Source organism: Gobio gobio, assembly GCF_949357685.1.
Source record: "Gobio gobio genome assembly, chromosome: 1".
NCBI classification, from domain to species: Eukaryota; Metazoa; Chordata; class Actinopteri; order Cypriniformes; family Gobionidae; genus Gobio; species Gobio gobio.
Window position 1 is genome coordinate 8,123,265 of NC_137097.1, and position 13,472 is coordinate 8,136,736.

General features: G+C 38.5%; 1 protein-coding gene across 1 annotated transcript in view; it reads right to left on the reverse strand.

The window, feature by feature from the left end:
• Nucleotides 1-11,371: 11,371 nt before the first annotated feature.
• Nucleotides 11,372-13,472, reverse strand: part of LOC307127666 (uncharacterized protein) — a 15,478-nt gene continuing 13,377 nt past the window's right edge. Inside the window, exon 3 of the mRNA XM_079819062.1 lies at nucleotides 11,372-13,449. Coding sequence (XP_079675188.1) covers nucleotides 12,713-13,449 — 737 coding nt within the window. The 3' untranslated portion in view covers nucleotides 11,372-12,712. The remainder of the gene's footprint in view (nucleotides 13,450-13,472) is intronic.

Below are 13,472 nucleotides of genomic sequence, written 5' to 3' on the forward strand. Positions count from 1 at the left end.
GTACTTATCTGTGTACCGCTGTTTTCACTGTCCTAAAAACGGCTGGTGATTTCCTTGTTCTATAAAGTCCCTCCTTCAGAAATACGTAACGAGTTCTGATTGTGCAAGCGCTTACCGTGTTGTAATTCGACCGCAGCTTAGCGCACGTGCCAGCAGTTCCTGTGTTGTGATTCGACAGCAGTTTAGCGCACGTTGGAAAGGTCACGCCTCTTAACGGAGAGATGTATGCGTTCAATAATCTCTACAGTGTCCCTGGGAAAGCCAAACAAAGGTGATTTGACTCCTGGATGAAAATAACAGCGTCTCGACGACATGGCGATAAACACACTCAACGCAACAGTTCCTTTTCTCCACGCGACACGTCCGCTTCTCCACGTGGGACAGCAACAAGACCGCGCCCCCTTTTTCGCGTTTCTTTGTGGGCGGAGGTTAGTCTGTTCTACTGCTCTACTGACGTAATTAAAGAAGGAAGTACCAGGATGTAGTCCAAGCCAGCCGTTCGCTGTAGGCTTTGAAAGGGAACTTCTGTTAAATAAAATATCTCGCTTGGCATTGAACTTTGAGCTTTATAATTTTACAGGTATTATTTATGCTCTAACAGCAACATTACACACTAACTAAAGTTTGAACAATGGGATCATGCGGAATGGGACCTTTAAAGGGATAGAAACTTCTGTCATCATTTACTCACCCTCAAGTTGTTCCAAACCTGTATGAGTTTCTTTGTTCTGCTGAACACAAAAGAAGATATTTTGAATAATGTTTGTAACCAAGCAGAGAGAGCAACCATTGACTACCATAGTATTTTTAATCAATGGTTGCTCTCTCTGCTTGGTTACAAACATTATTCAAAACATCATCTTAGAACAAAGCAGAACAAAGAAACTCATACAGGTTTGGAACAACTTGAGGGTGAGTAAATTATGACAGAAGTTTCATTTTTTGTTGAACTATCCCTTTAACAAGTAAAACGTGACAGACATATTCTCTTCCATTTCTACTCTGTTAAAGAAAATTTACTGTAATGTTAGCTTTTAGAGCAGTGGTCGCCAACCCGTCGATCGCGATCGACTGGTCGATCTTTATCACTGTCCCGGTAGCTCCCGATAAATAACCGAAAAATAATTAACAACATGTAACAAGTAGAATTATGTACCGCTCCTTTAATGCAGAAGGCAGTCCGTGTCGTGGACGGAGCGCGTGCTGTGAACGTCGCATGTATGCGTGTAATATTTCTGTTGCTCTCACTGTTTATTTTCTGTTGAGTAACGCTGTTGTTAGTGAAGTGTTTTGCAAACTGCCCCATGTGCGCGTGTGGGATCGACGACGCTGATAATAAACCCCTGTGAAATATCAGATACGTGAGTTTTGCTTTCACTTGACTAACGTTACAACCATTCAGGCCAGCTATCCGGCCTCTCTGTGTAAAGCCGGACAAACATATTATCAAGGCACGAAATCGCTCCTTATGCTCCCAAAATGTATTATCTGCAACCTCAATTCACACAGCACAAATCGACCGATGCTATAGTTATGACAGCGCTACTGCAGCTGAATATCTCTTCAGCAAACTGCCAAGGAAAGTAAAAGTTGCAGACGCTCATTATCATTAAAAGTAAAGTAACTAAATGATCAGTGCTTATGCCACTCTCTCTCCTATTGCAGTCCTTGATTTGAAATTAGCTGTTGATCAATACAATGCAGCTCATATTTGTTGATTTCGGTGACGTGAACTCCATTAAAAATGCATATAACGTGGGAATTGAAGACAACACATTTAAGTGACCAAGTGTAAATGGAATCGTTCTGATAAATCAGATATCTGATCTGTAAAAACACGAAGTGGACCAGGTATAAATAGTCCCAGCAAGATAACTGTTCGGGATGCTTGAAATATAGGAATATAGGAAGAAAAATATAAATATTGAATTGGGGAGGGGAGGGGGGGTAAATGAATGTATCTCTGAACGAAACTGTCTCCAGAATAGTTTTGATGGCATTTTACAGCGGTACCCAAAGAAACGCTTCTTTTCCATAAGCACCATCTACTGTCAAAAAGTGAATTAGCATTTTTATTCAGTCCATCTGTTTTTGTTTTGTGCAGGTGTGTCTTATGTATCAATTTCACAAAGCTAAAGCTGAATAAAGTCTTGAAATTATGCAATCTAATTTAAATAAAAAAACACTGCTCATGCTACATGTGTGTACCTTTGTTTGGGTAGTGATTAAAATGCAGTGGTTGCCTCACATTTCAAATGGCACATTTTCTTAAGGCTAGTTTGGGCTGTTATAGAGCAAATAAACAACAAAATAATTTGCTTAAGCAAAGAAAAAGAAAAAAAAACCGATGTTCTCGAAATGAATAAAAAAAACCTCTGAATCGGCCATGAAAAATCTATAAGTAGATCTTGCCTTTCTTCAAGGCTGAGGTCAGGGATCTTTGGCTTGAAAAGGTTGGTGACCACTGTTTTAGAGACATCAAAGGGGGAATTTCCTTAGGCCAGATTTTGCTCCTGATTAGATAAGATTAGATTAGATTAGATTCAACTTTATTGTCATTACACAAGTACAAGGCAACGAAATGCAGTTTAGGTCTAACCAGAAGTGCAATAGCAGCAAGTGCAGGATATACAGTGGTTGCGTAAGTGCAGGACATGGATATGTACTGAATATATATAAATATGTATAAATAGAGAGATGGTTATTACTATAAACAGAACTGAATTTACAGGTGAATATGTACAGTGAATATAATATACAGATGGCTATTACTTTAAACAGAATTTTACAGATAGAGGTATACAATAATATGTTAGGCTAATATGAGGAATAGCAGTGGATTAAGGTAGTGCAATAAATTATGGACAGAGTTATCCGAAAAAAAAAGTGTAAAAGTGCAGTGGAAAGTGGTTGCATATTGCAGTTAGAAGTACGGTGCAAAATGCAAATGTAAACAGTTGGTACTATAAATACAGTCGGCAGTGCAAATGAGCATAATCCAGTTAAGATATGGCAGTGCAGAATGCATAAGTAAACAGTTGTTACTGTAATAAACAGTCGGTAGTGCAAATAACAAAGTTAAGGCAGATGTGAGGTAGGAGAGTTATCAGTTTATGAGGGAAGTGGATCAATGGGGGTTTGAGTTCAGAAAAGAGACAGCTCTGGGGAAAAAACTGTTCTTAAGTCTGCTGGTCCTGGTCCGGAGGATCCTGAAACGCCTGCCGGAGGTAATAAATAGTAATAGTGTATAGTAATAAAATCATTGAGTTCAGTTAGAGAACTGACTAAACAATTAAAAACTGAACGTGTCTGCTCAATACAGCACGAGCTGAACGAGCAAACAGCTGACAGACAAGATTATCGAAGATTTGGTTTCAAAGTGTAAAAGCCCCTATTTAAGGGAGTGTGTCATTGTACTGTTTTGTTGTTGTGTTTTTCATTACGAATAATCGGCTAATGAACCCAAAATTCAAGCAACCCGCCCCCAAATTCAAAAAATTGGCTAATTCTAAACCGAAAGTTCAGTCAGATCTGTGTAGGGTTTTGCTCAATATGATGATAAGGGGCAGATCAGAGGGCTTGTTGCAGTTGAATATCTAAATATCTGAATATCATAGTATAAAATACTATGTGGAGGACGCAAGATAATTTAATAATTATAATATGACTGCGTGGTGAACCTTAATCGTATTTAAACTACTATCGCGTCGTTGTTGGTCAGATAAAATGACAGAGAAAAGAAAAACGGACATTAGATAATTTTTCAGTGCACCAAAACGCCAAATAAGTACAAAATGTTTTTTTTTTTTTTTTTTTTGTGGTACACATATCCTTACAAGTACGATTTTGGCTGTATTATGTGTCCCCTTCAAAAATTGCTCTTGAGAAATTTCATGTTTATTGTCCGCCCCCAACTTTTAGATTAAATTTACGCCCCTGGTGGCGCGTGTGTATGTGAGAGAGACACGTGAGTGAGAGACGCAGGGGAAGGAAATGCAGCTGAAGGTTATTTGCTCTATGAAAGACATTGATGAAGACGAAAACTAAGGACATTTAATCTGTAATTTTATTTTAGTTAGTTTTGCCAAACACACATTACAGTTTTGGTTAGTTACCATTTTTTTGTAATGCCTTGTTTTTATTTTTATTTCAGTTAACGACAACCTACCTAGTTTTCGTTTTTTCGTTCGCTTTCGTTAACGATTATAACCGTGGTAACGATGAGATGAGATGAAGTTACTTGCAGTAGCGCTCCGGTCTGCAACGCTGTATCATCTTGATAGCACAACGGCTCTTTGTACTTCTGTCCAACTTCCGACTTTTCGGCTATTTTTTTGTAGCTGGATATAAATCATTTATTGGGTCTAAATATGAATGAGGATAGGGTTATTGATAAATCGAATTGTTATTGTGGTTCTTATTATCATTTAGGGGGGCTTAGGAACATTTTGGGGTAGCTTCAGCCCCCCTAAAATAGGCCTAACGACGTCCCTGATGCTGAGGATACATTACAACTTACTGTCATGTGGTGTAATCGCTAAATCAGTGTTTCAACAGGGGAAAGCCGTCAATATAACTGCTTGTAAACTAAACAATGTCATGTAACATTAGCATCACATTTACCTCAGGCAGTCATTCAGTGTCAACATATATTTAGTGAAAGAGTTGATTTCTCTAGTGAATAAAATTATGCTCTATATTAGCCATTATATTCATTATATTCTACTTAACCTGTTAGTGATGTCTTGATTATTTCATGCATGTTAAATAAACCTGTCGTGAAAATGACAGACACTGTGTATAAAATTATATTTCAACAATGAATTGGAGAAAAAACTATTTTATAATTGGAGTTAAGGGTCCTGCACACTGTGCGATTTTTCTAAATCCTCTGTGAATGTTGCTTGTCAGACTGTATGAACATAATCCCCGATGTAATACATGTCACACTGTAGGATCTCAGTTGTCATTATGTCAGACTGTACGACTGTCAGACTGTACGACAGTCAGACGCGAAAAACGGACGCAAGCCAGAGACTCGTACGGACTGAGTTTTACGTCATCAATCCGTGACACGTTCAGTAACGGTGAGCCGCATTCACATACACAACGATAGCGTTCAGCAAACAACAAAAACAAGCGCTGCCATTTTTCATTCACCTGACTCTTTTCGACATGTTCCCTGTTGTGATTTGATGTTGTTGCACGAAATGCGTCATCAGGTTCTGCGCTGTGATTGGTTCTTGATTTGACGGTCGTCCTAGGAGAAGTCACACTGCAGGATTGCGCCTCAAATCTTCTGACACTGCCAGAATTTTGTCCGAGGTAAAATTTTATCGCAACGGTCATTAATCGGTTGTCGGTGCACATGTCAAACTAAGGATCAAAGACTTCAGATTTTAGCCTAGGATCAGAGAAATCTTTTAGGATTTCAAAATTTGTCTCAGACGGCCAAATCGTGGCCAAAATCGCACAGTGTGCACCCGGCTTTAGAGGGTGTGCAGCTGAAGCATGACCTAACAGAATTAAAGGGGTGGTAAAACAAATTCTTTCGAAGGCTTGATTGTGTTTGTGGGGTGCACTGTAACGTGTTCATGCTTCGTTTTTAAAAAATTGCATTATTTATCATATATTTTACTTTTATTCTACACTACTCTGTCCCTCTTTGTAAAAACGGTCTGATGGTTTCCGGGTTGTATGAAGCCAGTCCCTCAAAAATACGCAATGGGCTCAGATTGGTTAGCTGACCCAGTGTGTTGTGATTCGCTAACCGCCTAGTGCACGTTTGTCCCCCTTACCTTTACCGGTAGCCTGTGCTTTGGGTAGTATTAGAAACAATGGCATCAATAAAACCATACCAATTTGAGCCAGAATCGGACCCAGACAATTTTAGTGAAGATGATCGAGCAGAACCTGTTCAGTCCTCAAGAGTAAAGACTGCGGATCTATAGTGATCGCTACTGAATGGCACTGTTACTTTTGTATTTATAGAACGATTATAGCCAAATATCTGTCGCAAGAACTATTAACCCAAAACGAACACTAAACATTGGCTTTACTAGTAGCCAAATCAAACACAGAAGCATGTTTAGTATGCCTGTAGATAAACAATACATAAAAGCTCTAATCAAAGAATAATTTACACTAATGCCAAGTTCGCTGTTGAGATTTAAAAAAAAGTTTGTAACGTTAGGTGTTTGTCGGATAACGTTAACCCCTCTTTCTGTAGCTTACTGGGTATAGGATGTAACATACATGTTTCTGGTTTAATGTCTTTGTCTGTTGTTTTGTGCCATTGAACTGGGGTTAACTTGTTTTTTGTCTCTTTTAGATCTGATGGCACTAAAAGTGGAGAGCCAAGAACTAAATAAAATGGAAGAGAAAGATCCGTATGGGCAACATCGTGATTTCATAGCTGGAGAAAAATCTTTTAGTTGCTCACAGACTGAAAAGATTTCCTCACAAAAAAAGTCTGGAAAGAGTTTAATTGAAAAACAGCACCTTAAAGTCCCAATGAGATTTCACACTGGAGAGAAGCCTTGCACCTGCCAGCAGTGTGGAAAGAGTTTCACTCATAAAGGAAACCTTGAGAAACACATGAGAATTCACACTGGAGAGAAGCCTTACACCTGCCAACAGTGTGGAAAGAGCTTCACTCATAAAGAGTCTCTTAAAGTCCACTTGAGACTTCACACTGGAGAGAAGCCTTACACCTGCCAACAGTGTGGAAAGAGCTTTACTCATAAAGAGTCTCTTAAAGGCCACATGAGAATTCACACTGGAGAGAAGTCTTACACCTGCCAACAGTGTGGAAAGAGCTTTACTCGAAAAGGGCTTCTTAAAGGCCACATGAGATTTCACACTGGAGAGAAGCCTTACACCTGCCAACAGTGTGGAAAGAGTTTCACTCATAAAGGAAACCTTGAGAAACACATGAGAATTCACACTGGAGAGAAGCCTCACACCTGCCAAGAGGTAATGACCCCTTCCTCTCAAAACATGACTCTGCTCCAGTGCACAAAGCAAGATCCATAAAGACATGGAAGTGGAGGAACTTGACTGGCCTGCACCTCAACCCCGATAGAACACCTTTGGGATGAATTAGAGCAGAGACTGAGAGCCAGGCCTTCTCTTCCAACATCAGTGTCTGACCTCACAAATGTGCTTCTAGAAGAATGATAAAATAAAATAAAATTACTAAACACAATTTAAATCAGTTCATGTTAGTATCACTGCATGTATTTAAAACAAAATGAAATATAACATTCAACCTATAAATATGTGGTTCAGTCAATATGTGAATATGTACTCTGATTATCTTCACTGTAATAAAATGAAATATGACAAACACAACTCTCTTTTTGTTAAACGTCAGTTTTAATAATCAATAATGGCCATTATAAAAGTATAAGTAAAAGGTATAAGAAGCTCTCCAATAAGAAATAAAGCAAACCATTCAGTCAAAAGTACAAAGTCAGCACTTTAGTAGGCTATGGTGGTTAAGTTAAATAAGGCATGTTTATTTATATATCACATTTCATACACAATGGTAAATCAAAATGCTTTATAGGGCTGGGCGATATAACCAAAAAAACATATCTGTATTTTTTGGTTGAATGGTGATACACGGTATACATCCCGGTATTTCCTAAGTTTTCCTATTTGGATGCAAAAAAATCAGTATAAATTTTTTTTCTAATATATTTTTTTACATCCTGCCCAGTGATGTCCTAGAAACAATGTTGATATTGAAAGCTATAAACCAATATAGTGAATGTAATGTAGGATATACAGGTCCTTCTCAAAAAATTTGCATATTGTGATAAAGTTCATTATTTTCCATAATGTAATGATAAAAATTAAACTTTCATATATTTTAGATTCATTGCACACCAACTGAAATATTTCAGGTCTTTTATTGTTTTAATACTGATGATTTCGGCATACAGCTCATGAAAACCCCAAATTCTCAATAAATTAGCATATTTCATCCGACCAATAAAAGAAAAGTGTTTTTAATACAAAAAAAAAGTCAACCTTCAAATAATTATGTTCAGTTATGGACTCAATACTTGGTGGGGAATCCTTTTGCAGAAATGACTGCTTCAATGCGGCGTGGCATGGAGGCAATCAGCCTGTGGCACTGCTGAGGTGTTATGGAGGCCCAGGATGCTTCGATAGCGGCCTTAAGCTCATCCAGAGTGTTGGGTCTTGCGTCTCTCAACTTTCATTTCACAATATCCCACAGATTCTCTATGGGGTTCAGGTCAGGAAAGTTGGCAGGCCAATTGAGCACAGTAATACCATGGTCAGTAAACCATTTACCAGTGGTTTTGGCACTGTGAGCAGGTGCCAGGTCGTGCTGAAAAATGAAATCTTCATCTCCATAAAGCTTTTCAGCAGATGGAAGCATGAAGTGCTCCAAAATCTCCTGATAGCTAGCTGCATTGACCCTGCCCTTGATAAAACACAGTGGACCAACACCAGCAGCTGACATGGCACCCCAGACCATCACTGACTGTGGGTACTTGACACTGGACTTCAGGCATTTTGGCATTTCCTTCTCCCCAGTCTTCCTCCAGACTCTGACACCTTGATTTCCGAATGACATGCAAAATTTGCTTTCATCCGAAAAAAGTACTGAGCAACAGTCCAATGCTGCTTCTCTGTAGCCCAGGTCAGGCGCTTCTGCCGCTGTTTCTGGGTCAAAAGTGGCTTGACCTGGGGAATGCGGCACCTGTAGCCCATTTCCTTCACACGCCTGTGCACGGTGGCTCTGGATGTTTCTACTCCAGACTCAGTCCACTGCTTCCACAGGTCCCCCAAGGTCTGGAATCGGTCCTTCTCCACAATCTTCCTCAGGGTCCGGTCACCTCTTCTCGTTGTGCAGCGTTTTTTGCCACACTTTTTCCTTCCCACAGACTTCCCACTGAGGTGCCTTGATACAGCACTCTGGGAACAGCCTATTCGTTCAGAAATTTCTTTCTGTGTCTTACCCTCTTGCTTGAGGGTGTCAATGATGGCCTTCTGGACAGCAGTCAGGTCGGCAGTCTTACCCATGATTGCGGTTTTGAGTAATGAACCAGGCTGGGAGTTTTTAAAAGCCTCAGGAATCTTTTGCAGGTGTAATTAGTTGATTCAGATGATTAGGTTAATAGCTCGTTTAGAGAACCTTTTCATGATATGCTAATTTTTTTTCAGGGTGCAGCCGTCAGAAAGAGCAGAACACAATTGGCGACTTGCATGATGACATACACCACAGAAATCATCAAAAGTTCATGAAAGTTTATAATTTTCTCGTGTTTAAAGCCTTGCAAAAAGCAGCGCGCACTAATCTCAGACAGAGCACAAATAGGCCACTGAATTGAGTCTTCTTTTATTTACTTTTTTAATTTATCTGTATTTAGGGTATGCGTGTGACGTCACCGTCATCTGGAGTGACTGCAGTTATGAATTGTGATCTATTTTTTTACGATCTATGATCGTGATGAACTGTCCAATTTACTACACTAGTGCCGACTATCAGCGGGAACACATCCAATCAGTTCCACCCCGATAGAATATTCTGAGAGTCAGAAGATGAAGGTTGTGTTTTCAGCAAATCTCAGCACTTTTCATATTCTTTATCCTGTATTATATTATAATTATATAAGAATATATTAAGAATAATATAATCATATAATTAATATCATACAAAATTAATAAAGTGGAGTGGGTGGCAAATAAAGGGTGAATTTTTTAGTTTCTAAAATATTATCGTTTTATAGGAGAAATTTCATAGACTTGTCAAATTAATTTTTCAGAAGTTAGTAGGTACCGTTGTGGGTATTCTTGGCTGAGTCTTTTATGTAGTTCATATCGACCGAAATTAAAAAATATATTGTGATTTAAATTTTGATCATATCGTCCAGCCCTAATGCTGGCAAATGACCATGGTATAAGCAGGATAATCAATGGCTAGGTGTGCATTAAATGATTTTACTGTGCAACGTGTAAGCAAATAATCGCCCAATGCAAAGCTGGGCATCGAATCTTTATTATTGATTAACCCTTACATAATGATAGCTACAGCCCTGGTTTACTCAAACTGATTTGCAAAATGTGGATGGTGATAGTGAGCACTAGCCAATGACATTGCGGATTGCAAATTAGTTCCTCCCACTGCTGAAGGGAATGGTATTTTGCTTCTGCTTGTTCTTAAAGGCTAAATAATTCCAAACAAACACATTTTTAGAGGAAAAAGACAGAAAAAAAGTTGTTTTATGTTCCACTCTGATTTTGACACTTGCTTCATCATTTTTGCATGAATTCATTTTTTACAGATGAACATTTTAGCCTTGAGGGGAGGCACGACAGTAAAAGAAAGAGTTTGGCGGATCCTCAGTTTCCTACTTACAAACGACATGGCCCATCAGATGAATTGGAGGGGGATTAAAGGCTGCATTCAAGGACTCCTCTTTAAAAACTGTAATTAATGGTAAGGCTTTCTGAAAATAACTACTGTACTATAACCATTATTTATTCACGTTTGTCTTAAAAATGTAATATTTATAAGTAACAATAACACTATAATAATTCAATAATATTACTGTTGGTCATATACTAAATCTTTAGTAAATCAGTAGAAAATACATAGCAAACTCCCCAGACCAATGTTCAATCTTAAAACATCAATGCTTGTTTTAAATCGTTAAATAACAAAACAAAAAGGCCCCAGGTTTTCATTTTTTGCGATCTCACAAGTTTCCAGTCTGATAAAAATTCCCTTTGTTGGTGAAACTTCTTTCAAACTTAATTTTACATAGAGTCTAATTCTGACTTCTTTACTCCTCTCGAGTCACTGAACATTAATTAGGAATTCAGCTCTCTATGGTGATTTAGCACCGTAACAATAATCTGCAGATTACAGATTTCCATTACCCTTCAAATTGTGCAAATTGAAAATACTTCCAATGGAATCACGTCAATTTCGCAAAAACTCCCATATAATCGCAAAAAGTTTTTGCGCTCGCATGAGGTGGTTTTTCAGGCAATTCGTAAAAAGGAAATTTTGGCATTTACAGGTCACCTGACACATTGCTGCCACATAGGGCCTACACATTTTTTCCCCCACTCAAGTATGTCGTAATAATGAGATCTTATGTTTTTAAAACAACATATATTTTTTCCAAATAAGGACAGTGGCGTAACTTTAACATAGTAATGACGGACCCCGGTGCAGCCACACATATCCTAACTATCTATAGGCCTCTTGTAACTAAGACATATATTCAAGAAATGTATTAAAACAGAAAGACGCTGTAGTTTCAGCCTTACTCAAAGGCAGAGGAAACAGGCCAGTTACACACATCAATCCATTCCCGACGATCTTGGTTTGATTCTTATTTATTAAATATACAAGCAAATAGTTGATCAAACATTGATAAAAATTAAAATACAATTTATACAAAACAAAATTAATTTTAAAGTAAGACTTTCTAGAAAACAAAATCATGTCTGACCCCCCTCCATGTCTCCAGACATACGGACATCTGATTATGTAGCCTTACTCATGCTGCTCACTTTTCATGATCAACATATGAAATTAAAAAAATAATATTTAAACATAGCCTATCTATGAAACTAAAGGCTATGTTTTCTTTAACCCTCTATCTGACGAGGCGTTGGTGCCTTCTGATGGATTTTTCCCTTTTTGACAGCGGAAACAACAGCGGATAAGTGCAAGACATAATTATACACTATAAACTTTCTATGTTTATTTGTGTACACTCACAATAACAACAAAGGCCGTGGATTCAGGGAACAGATTATTTTGCATGCACTCCACTCCAAACGCTGTCTTCATTTCTAAAATATATTTTGTTCATTAAACACAAAGTTTTTCATTTCAAAAGCATTTCTAAATTCAGTTTTCAAGCCAAAATAACGAAGTGGTGAAAAAAGCTTGAATTACCACCATGCAAACCATTTCACTCTTCTCTGTATGTGGCAATGCGTCACACCTGGCGTACGTAAAAGTCGATCATTCTTTACAGATGGTGCTGTATGTTTGGACAGAAGACGAGACAGAGTTCTTTATTAAACTAATAAAAAACAATAGAATAGAAAATGCCACAATTTATCAAGACCTTGAAGCAGATAAGAGAGAGAAACACCCAGAAACACCTCATATGTGCCACTCAAGTATAAGGTGTTTTCCTTGCAATTAGTGCTTGGATAACACACACATCTCCTTCCATTAAAAATAATAGCGTGCAGTGGCTGGGATATACATAAACCTGGGAGGTGGTGGTCCAGTGGGTTAAACCACTGAACTGATATGCAGAAGGTTGCTGGTTCGATCCCAGCAGTCACCACCAGTGTGTCCTTGAGCAAGGCACTTTACTCCACGTTGCTCCAGGGGGATTGTCCCTATAATAAGGGCACTGTAAGTCGCTTTGGATAAAAGCGTCTGCCAAATACATAAATGTTACAAAATACGCGGCATCATTTTTGGAATGATTTATCACAAAAGGAAAAAAATTGTTTGTTGCATAACATCAACAAACGCCGTTAATGGAAACGCCGTCATTTTGCAATATTTTTTTATCGACTTTTAGAAAATATCGCGAAGGTTTTGCACAAATCTGTAATGGAAAAGCAGCTTCAGACATGAGACGTTTCCTGTCTGTGAAATTAATTCCACACTGATGACATATAAAAAAAAAAATTCTCATGCGTGAATACTCATGTGGAACTCAAGGGCTATTTTATACCTAAAACGTTTCCCACAGTCCCCACATGTGTAAGGCTTCTCTCCAGTGTGGATTATCATGTGCCTGTCAAGGTTTCCTTTTTGGTTGAAACTCTTTCCACACTGTTGGCAGGTGAACGGCTTCTCTCCAGTGTGAATTCTCATGTGGTCTACAAAGTGGGTTTTTTTAGTGAAACTCTTTGCACACTGAGGGCATGTGTAGGGTTTCTCTCCAGTGTGAACACTCATGTGGTCTTTAAATGTTTCATGTTGATTGAAACTCTTTCCACACTGTTGGCAGGTGTAAGGCTTCTCTCCAGTGTGAATTCTTACGTGGACCTTAAGATGTCCACGTTGTTTGAAACTCTTTCCACACTGTTGGCAGGTGTAAGGCTTCTCTCCAGTGTGAATTCTCATGTGTCGGTTAAGGCTTCCTTTTTCTGCAAAACTTTTTCCACACTGAGGGCACATGTAAGGCTTCTCTCCAGTGTGAATTATCATGTGCCGGTTAAGATTTCCTTTTCGTTTGAAACTTTTTCCACACTGTTGGCAGGTGAAATTACTACTAGTTCCCTTCTTTTTAGCCTTTTTTCTGGAGGAAGTCTTTTCAGTCTGTGAGCAACTCAAAGTGTTCTCTCTTGTTATGAAATCATGATTCTTATATTGATCTTTCTCTTCATTCAGTACTTCACTGTCCTCTTTCAGCACCATCAGTTCTAAGGGGAAAAGAGACAAATGC